Source organism: Ceratotherium simum, chromosome X (assembly GCF_057802395.1).
Source record: "Ceratotherium simum simum isolate JZ-2026a chromosome X, ASM5780239v1, whole genome shotgun sequence".
NCBI lineage: Eukaryota > Metazoa > Chordata > Mammalia > Perissodactyla > Rhinocerotidae > Ceratotherium > Ceratotherium simum.
The window spans coordinates 122,280,585-122,298,798 of NC_141940.1; the positions used below are offsets into that span (position 1 = coordinate 122,280,585).

General features: G+C 45.0%; 1 protein-coding gene across 3 annotated transcripts in view; it reads right to left on the reverse strand.

Moving 5' to 3' along the window:
- Positions 1 to 18,214, reverse strand: part of WWC3 (WWC family member 3) — a 121,622-nt gene that overhangs the window by 72,614 nt on the left and 30,794 nt on the right. For 2 of the 3 annotated variants that reach the window (XM_087426549.1, XM_004435096.3), the window contains exon 2: positions 3,585 to 3,694. In XM_087426549.1, the coding sequence (XP_087282675.1) occupies positions 3,585 to 3,694 (110 nt within the window). Of the gene's footprint in view, positions 1 to 3,584; positions 3,695 to 6,097; positions 6,271 to 18,214 lie in introns of those variants that run through there. The other variant, XM_087426550.1, reaches the window with a different exon arrangement.

Consider the following 18,214-nt stretch of genomic DNA (forward strand, 5'->3'; position numbering starts at 1 on the left):
TGAGCCCTTACAAGGCAGGTGCACAGCTTCAGTCACCTTTATAGTCTCAGGACGTTTCATTCGTCTGAAACTCAGAAGGCAATCAATAATTGTTGACTGCAGCCTCATTGAATGAGGAACAGAAGAGGCACTCTGCTCCACAGACAGAGGACTAGGGTCCTGAAATCAGGTCCTTAGACTGAGGGGGCGAAGCAAGCAAATGGGCAAGACATCCAGACTCAGGAAAGGCGACCCTCCTTCATTGCAACAAATCTCCTAGTGGAGATTTCAAAAGAAGTGCCACCCTAAATGAAGTAAAAAATGGAAAGTGGTGTCCCTGTTCCAAATTTAGAGACCCCAGGCTCCGGTGGCTCCATTATAATGATGACATATTGGTAAATATATGCAGGCTGCTGGCAGCCAAAACAAAATAAGGGAGAGTTCATAGGAGGGGAATGCTGATAAAATCCCCCCACCCAAATCCTAAATAAATATGCAAATTATTCTTTTAAAGTGTGCTTGAGCAGCACTATCACAACAGCCAAAAGGTGGAAACAACCTGAATTCCATCAACTGATGGCAAAATAAAATGTGGTCTATCCATACAATGCCATCATATTCAGCCACAAAGGAAATAAAGTATTGATACACGTGACAACACGGATGGACCTCAAAAACATCATGCTGAGTCAAAGAAGTCAGACACCAAAGGTCACATACTGTATGACTCCATTTAGACGAAATGTCCAGAATAGGCAAGTCCAGAGAGACGGAAAGGAGATTCATGGTTTCCCAGGGGCTGAGGGACTGGAGGGGAAGGAGGAGTGACTGCTAATGGGTTCGAGGTTTTACCTTGTGGTGATGAAACATTCTGGAACTAGACAGAGGTGGTGGTTGTACAACACTGTCAGTGCACCAAGTGCCAGTGAACTGTACATTTTAAAATGGTTAATTTTATCTTCTGTGCATTTCACCTCAGAATGGTTAAAAATGTAAATTTCATGTCATGTTCACTTTACCACATACACAAAAAAGAGTGCCTGCTAAGATGTTTCCATTAAGTTCTCCCTTTCAAACCTCCTCCCGCCAACATCCCCTACCCCCCCTTCACACTGCCACCCCAGGGCCCGTCCTAGAAAGCCTTTCCAGGCCTTAAAAGCTCACATGGGGAAATAAGCAACCAAACGCAGCAACAAAACTCAGGCTCCTGCCAGAGCCCGGGGGGTCACTTTCACTGGGCCTGGAGCAGGGCAGGGCGGGGCTCCTGCAGTTTTTAACTGGCTGGATGTCACTGTCATTTATTCCGCACTGAGACCCGTAGTGCCCGACCCGCATTGTTCACACTCTGTCCACTGCAACGGAGGGTCTCAGGAACCTCGAAGGTGGTCAACCCAGGGGCCCTCGGGTCCCTCACACCACCGTTGACCTGCACAGTTCCAATTTGACATTTGACTTCTCAGGTTCTGTGCCTTTAAAGATTTTTAAAGCTGTGCTATCAAGAGCTGGGTTCTCGGGAGCAAGTTTTCTGAAATGGGATCTTTGGCCCCCTATGTACAAATTATTAGAATAACCTTTCCTCTTCCTGCAAAAAAAAAAAAAAAAAAGACTTGGCTTCTCTGAAGGTCTCAGAGGGAGGAGGTGGTGTGACCCTGGAGCTGATGTCTTCACCCACGTCCCCATGGTGCTGGGTCATCCCAGTTATACTCAAGTGGGCGGAAGAAAGTCCTTGGTGATTACTCAGTTTTAGGGTTCATGGCCATGTCTAGAGTGTCATGACGAATCCCTGAGGGTGGAGACTGAGTCTCACTTTCCTGTGTCCCCAGGGCCTAAAGAGTGGCCAGCACAGAGAGGTGCTCTATAACACTTGCTGTGACTCAGCAAGTAAGCAAGTAAGGAAGCCCCACAGCAAAGGGGGCATGCAGGGATGAGCAAGTTGGGTTTACAGAGAGATGAGCCAGAATGGGTCCTGGGCCTCCGCAGCAGGCAGGCGGGCAGACTTTCCAGAAAGGTTGTGTAAGGCAGATGCCTATGCTGGTCAGTAATACCACCTGAGCCCAGGGAGGCGAAAGGGTGGTGAGGAAACCGTGGTGCACGTGTGCCCAGGCCCACAGCGCTCACCTGTGGGGGCGGCCCACCAGTAGCTGGGAAGGTGAGCTCAGATGGCCAGACACCCCAAACACACAAAGACATGAGGCGCTGGGTCAGCTGGGCCGCGGGGAGGGCTGCCCTCAGCCAGAGCCTCACTAAGCACCATGCCCTGTCCAATGGGTGGTGGCTCCCCCTAAAAGCCCTCTTGCCATCTGGATCACTGCCTGGGAAGGCAGTGGGGCCAGAGCAGTATTTACCCCCCATTGCCCAATCCTTGGGCAAGAGCTGCAATCCTTGGGTGAGTGTGAGGCTGAGTGCCACGTGTCAAAAACCCCACTGCCCTGGGACTGACATAGGAAGCTTCAACTTTCAAGTTTCCAAATGCTGCACTTGGGAGGGCAGCAAGTGACAATGTGGGAATAGGCCCTAAAGACAAGAACCTGGGTTGATCACACTAAGGGGACATAAGGAGCCGTGAGACTGGAGCAGGGAAAGAGCTGTGAAGGCACTCATGTGGTAGGCATCGTATATCTTCAGGCCCTCCCAGCCTCCCCGCACCTAAGAAATCGAAGGATGGAAAACATGCTGAGGGAAGCCATGCTCATGTCTCCAGTAGTAAAAAACGACAATGACAGAAACACTGAGGGCAGCTGGGATGAAAATGGGGGGGAGAGAGAGAGAGAGAGTGTGAATCTGAGAGAGAAATGTGTCCCCAGCTGGTACCTGATTGAGGAGGGCAGATGAAGGGGCAGAAAGCCAAGAGTGAGGGGTGGAGACAGATCTAGAATGCAACGGAGCCTGTGAGCCAGGGTGTGTCAACTTTGGCACCACGACATTAGGGGTCGGCTCATTCTTTGTTATGGAGCGATGCAGCGCACTGCAGGAAGTTTAGCAGCATCCCTGGTCTCCACCCAGTAGATGCCAGCAGCAGCCCCCAGGCGTGATAATCGAAAATACCTCCAGACATTACCAACTGTTCTGGGAGACACAATCAGCCCTGGTGAGAACCACTGCTCGAAACAGCTCTACAAAGAAGGCTGGCGTGGTCAAGGACCCGTTATTTTAGCTGTAGTCTTTACATCACTTTCTCCCTTCACAAAGAAGGTTTAGCGTATTCAAGTTAAAATTAAATGTATAAGAAAATGAAGGTAAGGTAACCACTTGCATTTATTGTTTCAGGAAGTTGTAAGTTCCACTTTGCAATAAGCAACCTTCTCATTATGAAAGACATTTCTATTTCTAGACTGCCTGGGAAATGTATTCCTTATATTAGACATTAAAACCCTCCATTAAACATATTCCACACAGTTCCGAGCAACACACAAGCAAGGCAGCTACATAACTGCTTCACTCTTTGAAGAACTCAGCTAACGAAAACTTAAGATTACATTTATAAAATCCAGTTTAATGCTGTGTTGGACAGGAAGAATTGTTGCGCTCTATAAAGAGTTTTTAGTATCTCTGAGATCAACATGAAAACTCATTCACACATAACTCAAATGTGGCACTCTACTTACTATTTATGTGGTCCATGTAATAAATTCCAATTTGTTTATCATATACAGTTTCCCATCCTAAAGGGAGTTCATCCCCAACACAATCGGCAAAGGTCAACGGCTTTGTTATCCTGCAAAATAAAATTATGAAAGCAAATTTGAAAGTCAGGTCAATTTCGTATAAATTTGCTGAAATGACTCTAGAATTAGGTTTTAATACAAAATTATATATTATCTTGTCTAATTGACTGCTTTGGCTCCAACTATTTGGTTGGAAAATTAATTCACCGTCTTTGCCTAAATAATAATCAGTAACGATATCAGTACGCTCACAGTTAAAAGCATTACTTTCTCAAAGTACAACTTTAAATATCCGGCAAAAAGAGACATTGACAGCTACAAAACAGGTAAAACCAGCATCTTCTTCCAAGCGGTATGTTTTATGAGGTGATGACAATGGAATGTGGCTCGGCTCTTCCACAAGAATAGGAGAGCACTGTGTTTTGTTTGCATTCCCTGACAAATGCTCCCCCCTCGCAACTTTCAGTTTCCGTGCATTACAGCTTAAATCTATCTAAAATGTATTTGTAAGATTCATCTAGCAGTGTTCATAAGTTAAGGAGTTAAACACTAATCACTGACCAAATGCAAAAAGCCAAACAACCACGGTAACACTACAAGGAGATGCCTACTAAATACTGCCTGTATTCCTTATACAGTAGGAATCAGAAATTGCAAAGGGTCTTTTTGGTTTTCAGGAGAAAAACAACAAACGCACATTGTCTACAGAGCTCTCTCCTTGAAACACATCTGATTAAGGAAACCTTGGCTTGACACAGATAGATAGATAAAGGGGTTTCCAGATGGGGTTCTTTAAGTAGAACTCCCCTCTCCTCCATGCCCCATGATCATGATGATTGACAAGACAGCTGTTGTATAAAACGGGCCACACCTATAATTGTCTGAGTCTGGGCAGCTATCTCTTTGGTTCTCTCTATAAATGCACACTGACTGGTATGCATGGGAATCCAATAACCTAAATTTCACTAACTCAATCCTCCCATATCTTCTGTTCAAGTCCCTGGCCCCAGGAAAGTGAGATACCACAACCATGGCCAAACCTTCCAAGACCAGTATGAATTTTGAACATGTTATTTTCCCAAACTGGTTCGACAACAAGGCTCTGTCTCTCCCAGTAGCATTTAGAAACTGATAAACACCACCAGAATGGCACTGATTGTGATTCATCTTCATTTTAAACATGGTTTTAAGAAGCTAGAGTCAATATTAAAACAGAAATACACAGAAGGGAAAATATGCCATGGATATCCTCCCAGACAGGATGTACTCAAAAACTCACAACGGGCCAGCCCGGTGGTGCAGCAGTTAAGTGCGCGTGCTCTGCTTCAGTGGCCCGGGGCTCGCAGGTTCGGATCCCGGGCGCGCACCGACGCACCGCTTGTCAGGCCATGCTGTGGCGGCATCCCATATAAAGTAGAGGAAGATGGGCACAGATGTTAGCCCAGGGCCAGTCTTCCTCAGCAAAAAAGAGGAGGATTGGCATCCAATGTTAGCTCAGGGCTGATCTTCCTCACCAAAAAAAAAAAAAAAAAACTCACAACATCACAAGATGAGCCTATCGCAGGCCATCTGTCCCATCCCGCAACACCAACGTCCGCAGCACGATTCCCTTACAGGTCGGGAATGTGTGACAGTGATGTGGTTCCAAGTCAAGCAGGTAACTTACGGCAGGGTGTTGTGCATGATCCAAGTCCTGAATGGGACCAAACCACCACAAAAACAATGCTACTTGAAGATAAGTTGAGTCCTGAGCACCTCTCTGCTATTCTAGATTCCTAGAGAAAAATGCCCAAGCACAGGCTCGTTCTAAGCACATTTACATACATGATCCCATTTAATCAACAAATGTAGGTGGGAAATCTGACCTTATAGCTCTGCTGAGCCCAGTTCACTTACTGTACAATTCAGAACTGTTATAAAACTATCATAAGTTCATATTTTTCAATTTTCTAGCCAATAAACAATGTAGGTAATTATAACATTTCCATGCTCCTTGTTCCAAAAATAAACAAAGTGATACGTCTATCATTTTGGTGAATTTTCTTTTGGAATCCATATGTCTCTGATTCCACTTCCTTTCTAAACAAAGCATGGAGTTTGCACCATCATTCACAGAATCAGACCTTCGAAGTAAGCCAATGAGGAGTCATGCATCTAAGTCCAGCTGACGCCAAGAGCAAGGTCTTTGCACCCACAGAGAAGTTATCAAGTCCTTGCTGTTGATCTCATCAGTCCACAGGGCCATGCTTTGAGCCCATTTACTCACTGACAGCAGTGTGAACAGGCTCAATGATGAAGTTTTCCAGCTCCCGAAAGACAGAAGTGGTCAACTAGAAGGCAAGGACAGGGATCCCTTGGGCAGGCAGAATACAGCAAACGCGGCAGCTAACAGCAGGGAGAAGCACATAAACTCACTCACTAGATGCACCCATTACACTGTGAAACACACTGACCTGCAGCAGGACACCCACGGCAGCCAGCTTCTAAGATGGCTCCCAATGCTTCCTGCTTCCTGGTGTTTCCGTCCTCATGTAGTCCCCTCCCACACTAAATAGGGCTGAGCTGTGCAACCAACAGGATATTGTAGAAATGAGGGTGTATGGCCTCCGAGGTGAAGTCATAAAAGTCACTGTGTTTCCACCTCGTTCTCTCGCATTGCTGGCTCTAGAGGAAACCAGCAGCCATGTTATGAGGTCATTCAAGCAGTCCAAGGGAAAGACCCATATAGAGAAGAACTGAGGCCTCTTGCCAACAGCCAGCACCAACTTGCCAGCCATGAGCGAACCACCTTGCAAGTGGGTCCACAAGCCCCAGTCAAGCCTTCAGATGACTGCAGTCCTGGCCAGCATCTTGACCACACCACCTCGTGAGACCCCAAGCAAGAATCATACAGATAAACCTCTCCTAAACTCCTGCACCACAGAAATCATGTAACATAATGCTCATCATCATCTGAAGCCACTAAACTTCAGGGTAATTTGTGATACAGCAATAGATAACTAATAAAATACCTAAGACCTGACATCCCTTCCTGATGCATCAGATACTGTTAATAGACATCTGTGGTGATGATCCAGGCTGTCCTCTATTAGGAGACAGTGAAAGGCACAGAAGGTTTTTTCATCCTATTCAAGAACATTAAAATAAACATCTATACTGCTCTTCTGAGTCATCCATCTATCTATCAGGACGACACACCCTCCTGACTTCCAGATGGTTGCAACTTTATTGTATATAGACAAACTTGGGCATGATTTTCAATAACAGCATTGAGAATGTGGGCTAAATTTATTGTCCTAATTATCATTTCAAAATATTTATGGGACAGGCTTCGTGGTTTTCTGTTGCACAGCACATGCCAACACTAATATTCAAAACTGTAGCAATATCAAAATGGTGTTTTTCTCCCAAGAAAGGTGTTAGTGGGTAACATTACTTCAGTAATGAGTAAATCACTTCAGATTAGTTATTCAGTTTCAGAATCTATTTGATCACATTGCTACAAGGAGGAGAACTGAATAAATCTTGGCTCCCATGTTACTGTCAGAAGGGCAATGTCTGGGAGTCTGGAGTAGTGGAGTTCTTTTGGTGTTAGCTTTTCAGCAAGGAGTGCTTTCTAGCTGTTGGCTGAAAAGCATGATTCCTGCATGTCAGGGTGAGGCTGGGAGCCACTCGGGAGAGATCTCAGACTTAGCCGGGGACAACCAGCCCCCTCAGCAAGGTGGTGGGTTCATCCTGGACAATCTCATGACCCTTCATCCTGCCAATGGTCATCCCCTGCAACTGGCTGGAGACACTGATGTCCAATGGCTCTTCCTCAAGCACAGTGGCTCTCTGCAAAAGTGCATAGCACTGAGTTTGCCAGGGCAAACCCCTGGATGGGTGTTAAAAGTTCTCCCCAAGGCAAGCCCAAGGTTCTATCTTCACCCAGAAGTATGACAGGCTCTTGAGTTCTCGTCTCCCCAAAAACTTGATGCTAGATTTTTCCCACCAATTCCTTCCCACAGTCACCACACACAGATTTGGGGGCATTTTTGTTTCCATTACAGAAAGTTTAGAAAACACACCTAGGGCCAGCCCTGTGGCTTGGTGGTTAAGTGCGTGCGCTGCAATGCTGGTGGCCCGGGTTCGGATCCCGGGTGCGCATCGAGGCACCACTTCTCCGTCCATCCTGAGGCCGAGTCCCACATACAGCAACTAGAAGGATGTGCAGCTATGACATACAACTATCTACTGGGGCTTTGGGGGGAAAAAATAAAATAAATAAAATCTTAAAAAAAAAAAAAAAAAAAGAAAACACACCTAAATAGGAGAGAAACGTCCATTCGTACCACCACTCAAATACAACCATTATTCCTGTTTTGGTGTGTTTTCCTCCATCTTTTTTTTCATATGTTCTTTTTGTTTTTGTCTGACATAATCATGATCATACAGTACATACAATTTTCTATCCTGTCTTTTTCCACTCAACTTTGTAACATGTTTACTTATTAATTCATACCTTGAGTCTCTCCAAAAATTACTGGAGATGGCTTACACTAGAGCGTAAGTATTCTGTCCCCCCCTTGTTACAAATTACTTGTAAACATCACCTGGAACAGCTGAATACCTTAAGCTCCTTGAGAACAATTACCCCATCTCAACTGCCTTTGACCCGCAGCACCTGGTCTAGGAATAAATAACTTGCATTTTCACAGTTTGCTAAGGGGATTAATATAATTTACCTAAGCACTCTCCTAGTATTGGTAAGTTTATTATTTCCTAATTTCACGGAGAGCTGCTTTGGAAAACAGTTCAGCAATTTCTCAGTTAAACATAGAGTTTCCATGTGACCCAGCAATTCTAGGCCTAGGTGTATACTCAAGAGAAATGAAAACATATGTCCACACAAAAGAACGTCCATACTGGCATTATTCACAATAGCCAAAAGGTAGAAACAACTAAGGGCCATCAACTGATGAATGGATAAATAAAACATGGTCTATTCCTACAATGGAATATTAGCCATAAAAAAAGAACGAAGTACTGACACATGCTACAACATGGATAGATCTTGAAGTCATTGTGCTGGGTGAAAGAAGCCAGACATAGAAGACCACATGTTGTGTGGATCCATCTATAAGAAATGTCCAGAATAGGCAAATCCATAGAGACAGAAAGTAGATCAGTGGTTGTCAGGGGCCAGGGGGAGGAACAATGGAGAGTGCCTGCTAATGGGTATGGGTTTCCTTTGGGGGTGATAAAAGTGTTCTGTAATTAGATAGTGGCGACAGTTGCACAACTTTGTGACTACACTAAAAACTAATAAACTGTACACTTTATTTTTTATTTTTTTATAATTTTATTTATTTATTTATTTTTTCCCCCAAAGCCCCAGTAGATGGTTGTACGTCATAGCTGCACATCCTTCTAGTTGCTGTATGTGGGACGCGGCCTCAGCATAGCCGGAGAAGCGGTGCGTTGGTGCGCGCCCGGGATCCAAACCCGGGCCGCCAGCAGTGGAGCGCGCACACTTAACCACTAAGCCACGGGGCCGGCCCCAAAATCTGTACACCTTAAATGGTGAATTTTATAGTATATGTGAATTATATCTCAATTTTAAAAACTATGAAGAAAGGAACATCTCAGTGTGTAAAGCTCATAATCTGCAGTTAAAATTATTTTCTTTAAAAGATTCCCAGAAGTAAGTTTACAAAATAAAAGGATATCAAGCTCTTTTCTCCATATCTTAAATTCAGTGTAAAAAATTCAGACAGTAAAGTATAAAAAATAGGAAATAAAATCACCTATAATCCAGAAGCCCTGGATTCATGTTTTAGCTTATTTTCCTCCCTTCTTTTTCCTACATTTTTTCACAGCTGATATCATACTAGACGCAATTTCATACACTAATTTTTTTCATTTGCTTATTTCCTCATGCCCTTTAAACTCTGTCAGCATCACCTTCTATCATGTTGGAATCTTCCATCATGTGTAGCAAACCATAATTTATTTACCAGGCACCTTAAATCATCTATTTAGGTATGTTCCAATTTTCTGCTCTTTATTGTAAATAATGGATATAAGCTTACAGTAAAAGCTTGATATACACTGCCAAAGTGCTTTACCAGCAGCATACACTCCTACCAGTGAGGTAAGAGATGGTCTTTTTCAACACCCTCTGGGGATATCTTTAACGCATTTGTTCAAGGGCTCAGAATCAATCCGTATGGCACAAGCATGCTTTACTTTCAAGGAACAAGTCGGTAGGGAGTACAGCATAAGCTTAATAGCATTTTCAGAATGCGGGAGAGTTGGGAAAACATGCTAAGCAATGAACTGAGAAGCAGGGTACCCACTGTTCCCACGCTTCAAAGCATGCCCTGATATTGCATCTTAAGGCCCCCAGGTCAGCTCTCACTAGTCTCCTCACTCTACTCGCTGCCTCCATCTGAGCAACATCAACCAGGACAGTCCCCTGCCTTCCCCACCCTCAACCACCACTCAGAGATATTCCCATTGCAGAGTCTCCCCTTAACAAATGGCTCTTCTTGGCCTCAGGAGAGGAAACCGAATATGTTTTGCCAGCCCTTCTTACCAGAGTTGGTCCACAAGAAGGGAGAGAATGATGGATGGCACAGACACTGGTTTCTTTTTGTTCCCTTTTGCCTGTTGCATTATGCAGGGCTCTTTAAGAAGTCGCACTGGGCCATTTCAGTCAGTGCCAGTTCCATGAGAGCCATTTACTACCATGAAACCTTGGATGAGTCATTCCATCTCTCTCTGGGCCTTAGTTTCTTAATCTTGAAAATAGGGATGATCAGACAAACCTCACAGGGTCATGCCAGCTGGGTGTGGCCTTTTTAGTTACAGCATGGAGACCAGCTCCATCCACTCCCCTTCCTGTCTCCCTCTCATTTCTCCAGTAGACTTGCTTCAGACTGTATTAGTTTCCTTTTGCTGCTGTAACAAGTTACCACAAACTTGGTGGCTTTAAACAATACAAATTTATTATCTTAACAGTTCTAGAGATCAGAAGTCTAACTGGTTTCACTGAACTAAAACCAAAGTGTCAGTAAGGCTGCATTCCTTCTGAGGTTCTAGAGGAGAATCCGTTCTCTTGCCTTTTCTATCTTCTAAAGACCACCTGCATTCTGCGGCAGCTTCCTCCATCTTCAAAGCAAGCCATGGCCAGTCGAGTCTTTCTCAGGATTCCATCTCTCTGGTTGTCTCTCTTCCACCTCCCTCTTCCACTTATAAAGACCCTTGTGATTACATTGGGCCCACCTGGATAATCCGGGATCATCTCCCCATTGCAAGATCCTTAACTTATTCACTCACATGTGCAAAGTCCCTTTTGCCATGTAAGATAACATATACACAGGTTCCAGGGATTAGGACATGGACATCTTGGGAGGCCATTATTCTGCTCACCACAGCCAGCCACTGGGGAGACTGCAGGGCCAGAAAGGGTGGCAGAGCAGTTGGTGGTAGCCTAGTGCCTCGAAGACCATGCCCTCCTTCCCAGCCAGGTTCAGGGAGCTGGAATATCTGACACCAACTATACCAAACTGCAGAAAAGCAGAGGTGGGAGCAGGGAGAAAAGTATAAACACTGATTCTTAACACATTTTCTTTATCAAAAGAGGCCAGGGTAATCCTATGGCACTTGTACTACACTTTCCAGTCTCCTGGAACCAGACAACCTTTGTTTCCAATTCATGCTTATTTTTAATATGCTATTCAGAGAGGATACTATTCATCTCAATTTCAGTTCCAAACTAATGCTCAAGAAATTAAAATGACTTCCTTCACCTTTTCTAACATACCTGGCTCATATAGGCTCCTACCTGAGTTTCAAAGCCCGCCGGAATATGGCCACCAGTCTGTCTGGGATCACCTATGTGCTGAACTACAGCCTGTTTGCTGTGCTAGTTGCTTCTCCTACTTCAATGGCCCTACACTGACACTTGAGAGCCGGAGCTCACACTTAGCAGTGAGCGGGTCGCTGAACTCCCTGAAACAGCACAAATACATTGGTGAGCACAGTCCAGGGCTTTCAGCAGACTCCCAGAGATTGTGGTCACCCCAAAAAACGAAGTTAAGAAGCTCTTTTGGAAAGATTCCTCATTTCTCTGTCAAGTTTAAAATAGCAGTGAATGTACCACAAACCTGCCCCATTAGTCCTGAAAAGTCACGCGAATAATCACAGCATTTACATTTTAACTCCAGATATCTGTTTAAAATATGCGCATAATTGACTTGGCAATCGTCATGGAGTCCCAATTCTAGAATTTAGGGTAAAGGGTAATCACACCTAGAACTCAGTCTAAACATTGCAACTGACATTTCAGTGTATTAACGTAGCATGAGTGACCCGATTTTATCGATAAGAGTCTTAGAATCGTTCTTGAATTACATTCGTGATTTCCGCGTGAAAAGATTTAGTCCTCTTGAGGATCAAAAAAAAAATTATACATTGTCAGTCTTTTCATTGACTCCAACACAAAACTAACAGTTACAGTTCATGGACAAATTCTCAGACAAACCTGAAGAGTAAACGGCTCCTCAAACACATTTCAAGGAAAGAGGACGCATAGAGGTTGTGTGAATGGCAGTGAATCCACAACACAAATGACCACAGAGAATTGGACGCGGGTGAACCCCTTCCCTCAAGAACCACAAAACTGCATTTGCAGGAGACCTCCAGTCTCCACATCTTCGATTTAAAAAACCAAAGGCCCACCACCAGACTTGCAGCTTCAGTATCGACAGTTTTATCACTATCCTTTATACCTCAACCAGGTACATCTTACTGAGATTTTTCTAAGTGCCATTCCTAGGAACATAACATCATTTAGGGAGGATGCATTCGGCTTCCTGAACCTCCACATGCAAAGCCAGGTGCCAGCATGTTCTGTAGGGCACAGCTTTTTACAGTGGAGAAACAGGCCGGCTAGCCTGCAGGGAGATGGCAGAACCTGCTCACAGTCAACTCTCCTGAGTGCGAAAGGTCAATGTTACTGATATCCCAACAGAGATATCAATCAGGTCACAAAACCCCACTGAGAAGCATGCCAAACGCATCTTTCAATAGTCACAATACAACAATCCTGCTCAATCAGTTGAGCCAATATTTAATTTAAAGGCTGCCTCCTTTAAGTCAGCATTCGTCACCCAAAGCAATGGAATAGCAACGACACTAACTTTCCACCAAACCGCTGCTTCCTTTTCCTCTTGGGCACACAGAAAGATCACATTTCCCAGCCTCCTGTGAAGCTGGGTGGGGCCATGTGATGGGGCTCTAGCCAATGGGCTGTGGGCAGAGGTAATATATACCCCTTCCAGGCTTGTCCCCGTAAGTAAGCTTCTTGCAGGACCCTCCATGCTCTCTCTCTTCCCTTGCCTGTCAGCCAAAAACAAAGGACCCAGTGAAGGATGGCTGCTATGGTCTCAATATTTGCGTCCCCTCAAATTCATACGTTGAAATCCTAACACCGGATGTGATGGTATTAGGAGGTGGGCCATTGGGAGGTGCTTAGGTCATGAAGGTGGAGCCCTCATGAATGGATGGGATTAGTGCCCTTATAGAAGAGACCCCACAGAGCTCCCTAATCCTTCCACCATGTGAGGTTACAGCGAGAAGTTGCCGACTGTGAACTAGGAAGAGGGCTCTCACCAGAACCCAACCATGCTGGCACCTTACTCAGGCCAATTTGAGAAACTGATACCATATGAAAACCAGAATGGAGCCAATTAACAATCAAGGAACAACTGGACGAGGACAGACTGGAGAGAGAAAAGGGCATTTAGAATTTGACTGAGTTCACAAGGCCTGGATTACAAGAAAAGCTGGGCTCAGAAGGCCAAAGCGCCACAGTCATCCCTCCCTCAGACAGCTCTTTAGAGACAAATTCAGCAGGCTACAGAGCTGGATGAAATGTCCCTGAAGACTGCCATACCCTTCTGTTCTGATTCTCTACTGACCAAGCCGACTCCTGATCTCTATACTCTGGTTTCCTGATGTGGGCCTGTCTATCAGGAAGGGAGAGTCCAGGGCACACAGAGCAAGATCTTGGCAAGATGTTCTTTCCTCCAGCAAAGAATAAACTGTGTGAAGACAAACCAGTCTAGGAGGTATTTTGAAAGACCAGCAAACTTCCCAGGGGCTCTGCTTCCCCGGCGATTCTACCGGTTTTCAGACGGGCTCAGGTCCCGGTGAAGGGAAGTCACAACACCTGAAAAAGCCCACAGACTGGCGACCGAATAAGAAGGTCCCTCAGTATATATTTTGTTCAATCATATTGACAATGGACATAGACAGCAATAACTTTTTAAAACTTTATGGGAGAAAAACTTCCAACTGAGGAAACTACTTGACTCACTTCCTAGTGAGGACAAGCCTGGGCAAATGGCTGCCTCACTGTGCCTCAGGTTTCTCATCTTTACCATGAGGTGGTGGGCTGGAAGGCTGTGACCAATGTCAAGGTTTCTGGAACTTATTACATACTCCACAAACATTCCTTTTCCTCCCACGTTTTTTCCTCTGAAAACTGGGAGAATGTCATTATTATTGATTTAGCAGCATAATACTGTAGGAGTGGAACATAGCTTAAAAGCCTGGGATTCAGGTGTTGGAACGCAGAGCTGAGCAAGCCGATCCCAGGCCAAGACTCCAGTCTACCACCCAAAGGAACCCACCCCGAGAGGGGCACCGAGCGCAGCCATCTGTCTGAGCGCCTCACTCAGCAGGGTCTTCTCCCGTGAAAATAACAGAAAAACCATTTTTCATCAAGCCCATCAAGTGCACAGTCCTGAGATAAGTGGAGACACTCTGATCACCTCCATATATGAGCTCTAACGACACAACTCAGAGTAAAAGAAAGACTAGCTGGTAAGAATTCTCCAGGGCAGCACTATCCAATAGAAATACAGTAAGAGCCACATGCTTAATTCAAAAATTTCTAGTAGCCACACTTAAAAGAGCAAAAAGAAACAGGTGAAATTAAGTTTAATAACATTTTATTAGACTCAATATACAGAAAATATTATCAACTTAACATGTAATAATTATAAAAATTAGAAACTATATATTTTACATTTTTATACAAAGTGTTTGAAATCCATTGTGTGTTTTACACTTAGAGCTCATCTCAATTCGAGCTCACCAGAAGTGCTCAATCGCCCACGTGGCTGCAGCTACTGCGCTGACAGCACAGCTCTAGGGTCTCATCTAGTTCTGTAATTGTCTGATTCTACCAAGGATCACAGTGAAATCCACCAGCTGAGACTGAGACCACTTGAGAAATACGTAGCCTGAGAAGCTGTCTTCCAGAAGCCCCTAGTGGGGATCTAGAAAAAGCCAGGTTTCTAAGACCACAAAACCTCATGCAGGGAACTCTCTGCTTCCCTCTGGCCCCTCAATATCCATCTGCATTCTCAGCAACCCACGGGAACTGCTATTCCCAAACTTGGACTGTTCTTTCCCCTTGCTGTGCTTCCCTCCCGCTCCCCTCCTGTTCAAATCCTAATGCGTCTTCCAAGATGTGGCCCAGATTCCTCCTGTCCAGACCCAGCCCATCCAGCAGGAAGTAAGCTATCCTTTCTGTGGCCAGCCTCAGCACTTTCTCTCTCCTCTTGAGACACTTATTAAAACTACAAGCAGAACATGGTTATTTTGTTCACGTCACATCTCCCCTAGTGTTTGTTCCTTCCGGGCAAGAATGGCATCTCCTCCAACTCTGACCTGCCCATGGGGCTCCAGGGTGTGCCCCTGTAGGTGCTCTGCTGTGCACACAGGGTGAGTGAGTCACAGACTTGACCTGATCAATGGCAAATGGATTGTGCCACCAAATATACGTCTACGGCAGCTCTAGAGCTGTTTTCAGATGTCTTCGTCCCGACAGAATATGCTTATGAGCAGGTGTACAAATCTGAGGCTTAAGAGACTGGATCCAAGGGAGTGAGCTGCAGCGTGACGGATGCATGGCTTCCTCTTCAGGGATAGGAGTAACAGGTGCTCGGGATCTGTTTACTAGTGCGATAGGAAACGCAGGCTTGTTGCGTTAGGAATGGCATCCTGGATGCACAGTGCTAATGGAGGGGAGCCAGTGCAGGCCGGAGGGCCCTCGCAAGGAGACCCAAAGTCAGCTCTGGGCCTTCCAATATTCCACACCTCTCTTACAAGCCCCTGCACCCACCCCACGCACGCACAGACCAGCCCTCATACCCAGCCCCCTCCAGGTGGATCCGAGTGGGTCCTCCTCCCTGGGCTCCAGACCAGGCGGGCTGGCCACCAGGGAGAACCACAGCCATTGCAGTTCTCAGCAGGGAGGGTGGAGAAATGACAAATCCCAGGAGAGTCTGACTTTTGGAACCCACCTTTTCCAAAGAGGAACCAGAAAAACAGGCATTCCAAAATACACACACAGACAGAAAGCAGATCAGAGTTGTCGGGGACTGGAGCAGGAAAGGGGACATTTCAGGGAGGATGACGAGAGATGGGAATGTTCTAAAACCAAATTGTGGTGATGATCGCCTAGCTGTGTACATTTACTAAAGCTCATCAAACTACACTAAAATGGTGAATTTTATGGTATGTAAATTACACCTTATTAAAACTGTGTTAAAAATATACACACACATGCATTGAGATTCCTAGTAAGTACTTCATTTATAGTGGGAAGAAACAATTTCAGGATTCCAAGTCACATGAAACACTCGGGAGAGGAAAAAGAAAACACTCGGGGGAGGTGGGTGCTATCGCTAGTTCACGGTCTTCTCACTCACGTCGGGCTGTTACACGCATCCCGTCATTCTGATCCACAAATTCCAAGTCATGGCTGAACAATGTCCCAGAACATCTTCCAAATAGCTGGACACATGCTAAAATATTCTCTAAACTAATCATTTCCAATCTTCTGTACTCATTCATCACATTACTCTATATCAGGCTCTCATGCTATAGTCACAACACATTAGTGAGTGGTGAAATTTATTGAGTAGGTCCCAATTCGCGTTTTAGTTTAAAAAGAAAATACTGGAGCACATCACACCTCATAATGGTATCATGGTACATACTATGTCGTGAAACTTTTCTTTGGTTGTGCATGTGATACAAAATAGTCTCCTTACTTTGGGTAGCAATCAGCAGTACTTGGAAAGGCAACGCTCCAGGATATGCCTATAGGTGGATGTATCCAGTCATACAAGCACTAAAGCGCTTCACTGCAGGGCTGCCACCTACCACCTCACAGGGTTTGCAGACACAACTAAAAGTGTGCAGCCACACCCACCAGCCCCGGGGCGAAGCCCACATTATGCTCCGCCAGACAGGCAGAATCTCCTTTAATCAGCACAACAATTTTAAGAGGTGGGCCCATTATCACCAGCCTCATTTTACCTAGGAGGAAACTGAACTCAGGGACATGCACCTAAGAAGTGGTGAGACCAGCCACCGACACCCTGCATTCCCACCGAGCTAGGAGAGGGGAATCTAAGCATAAATTAAAGGGTTCCAAGGGCCGATCAGGCAGGAACCACTATCCTGAGGAAAACACTAGAAATAAAGATGCCGTATTACGGCTATAAGAAGAAGCATATATGCACTATATTCTACTTTTAAATAATTCTTATCTCCCTTACCCTCCTAACGAATTTCTAATGATGACTACTCTGACAAGAGCACAGTGAGGGAAGTTAATGATCACCTTCTTATTTCTAATATGGCCAAAATGCTAGATGAGGAACTTAAAATCGTCCTTTAAAAATAAAATATTACAAAAGTTTGGTTCTTAACTCACTACCGAATACAACGGACAGGAAGAGATATTTAAAAATTAAAAGGGGAGATTTTAAGGAAGGATTTAGGAAAAAAAGAAACCAATAGTAACAATTGACGGAAGAAGTAAATTCAACTGAAATGGGAGAGGAAAATCGCACTGGCCAAGGAGAGCGAAGAGGCCCAACAATAACATTCTTTAGAAATGGCATCACAGGGGGAGGTGACTTGGGACGGGTCTGGCCATCCGTTCAGAGAAGCGGCACACAGCAGCGGAGACGTCACAGTCCTCCGGGCCCTGTGATCTCAATTTCAGCTTCACAACAAATACTGCAGAGATCAAGCTCTCCCCTTCATACTGTCCAGAGTTGCGGAGAGTCCTGTGCCAGGCTGCCAGGCTTCTACGAGTCAGAGCAAAAGGATTTTATCACCTGCCCTTTTTTGCATTAATTACCCTCCCCCAACCCCTGCAAAAAAATAAAAAGAAACTTTTCAACAGTCACTTAATCTGTTTTCTTTTTGGCATGAGAATTCCATTCTTTATCGATGCATCTTTGCATATGTCACCAACTGAATCCATGAACAAAAGCACAGGGGAAAATGCCCGAACATCTATGACATTCAGTCATCCATCAAGCTCGTATGAAGCAGCTGTGCCAGGAAAGGATGCAGGGAATAGTAAACTCTCAGGGACAGCGGTTCTTTTAGGTCTTGGGTTTCTTTGGGAATCTGAGATAAGCCATCTATCTCTCGCTAGAAAAATGTGCCTACACATACACCCACGATGCTGCCCTCACATACACACAAAATGT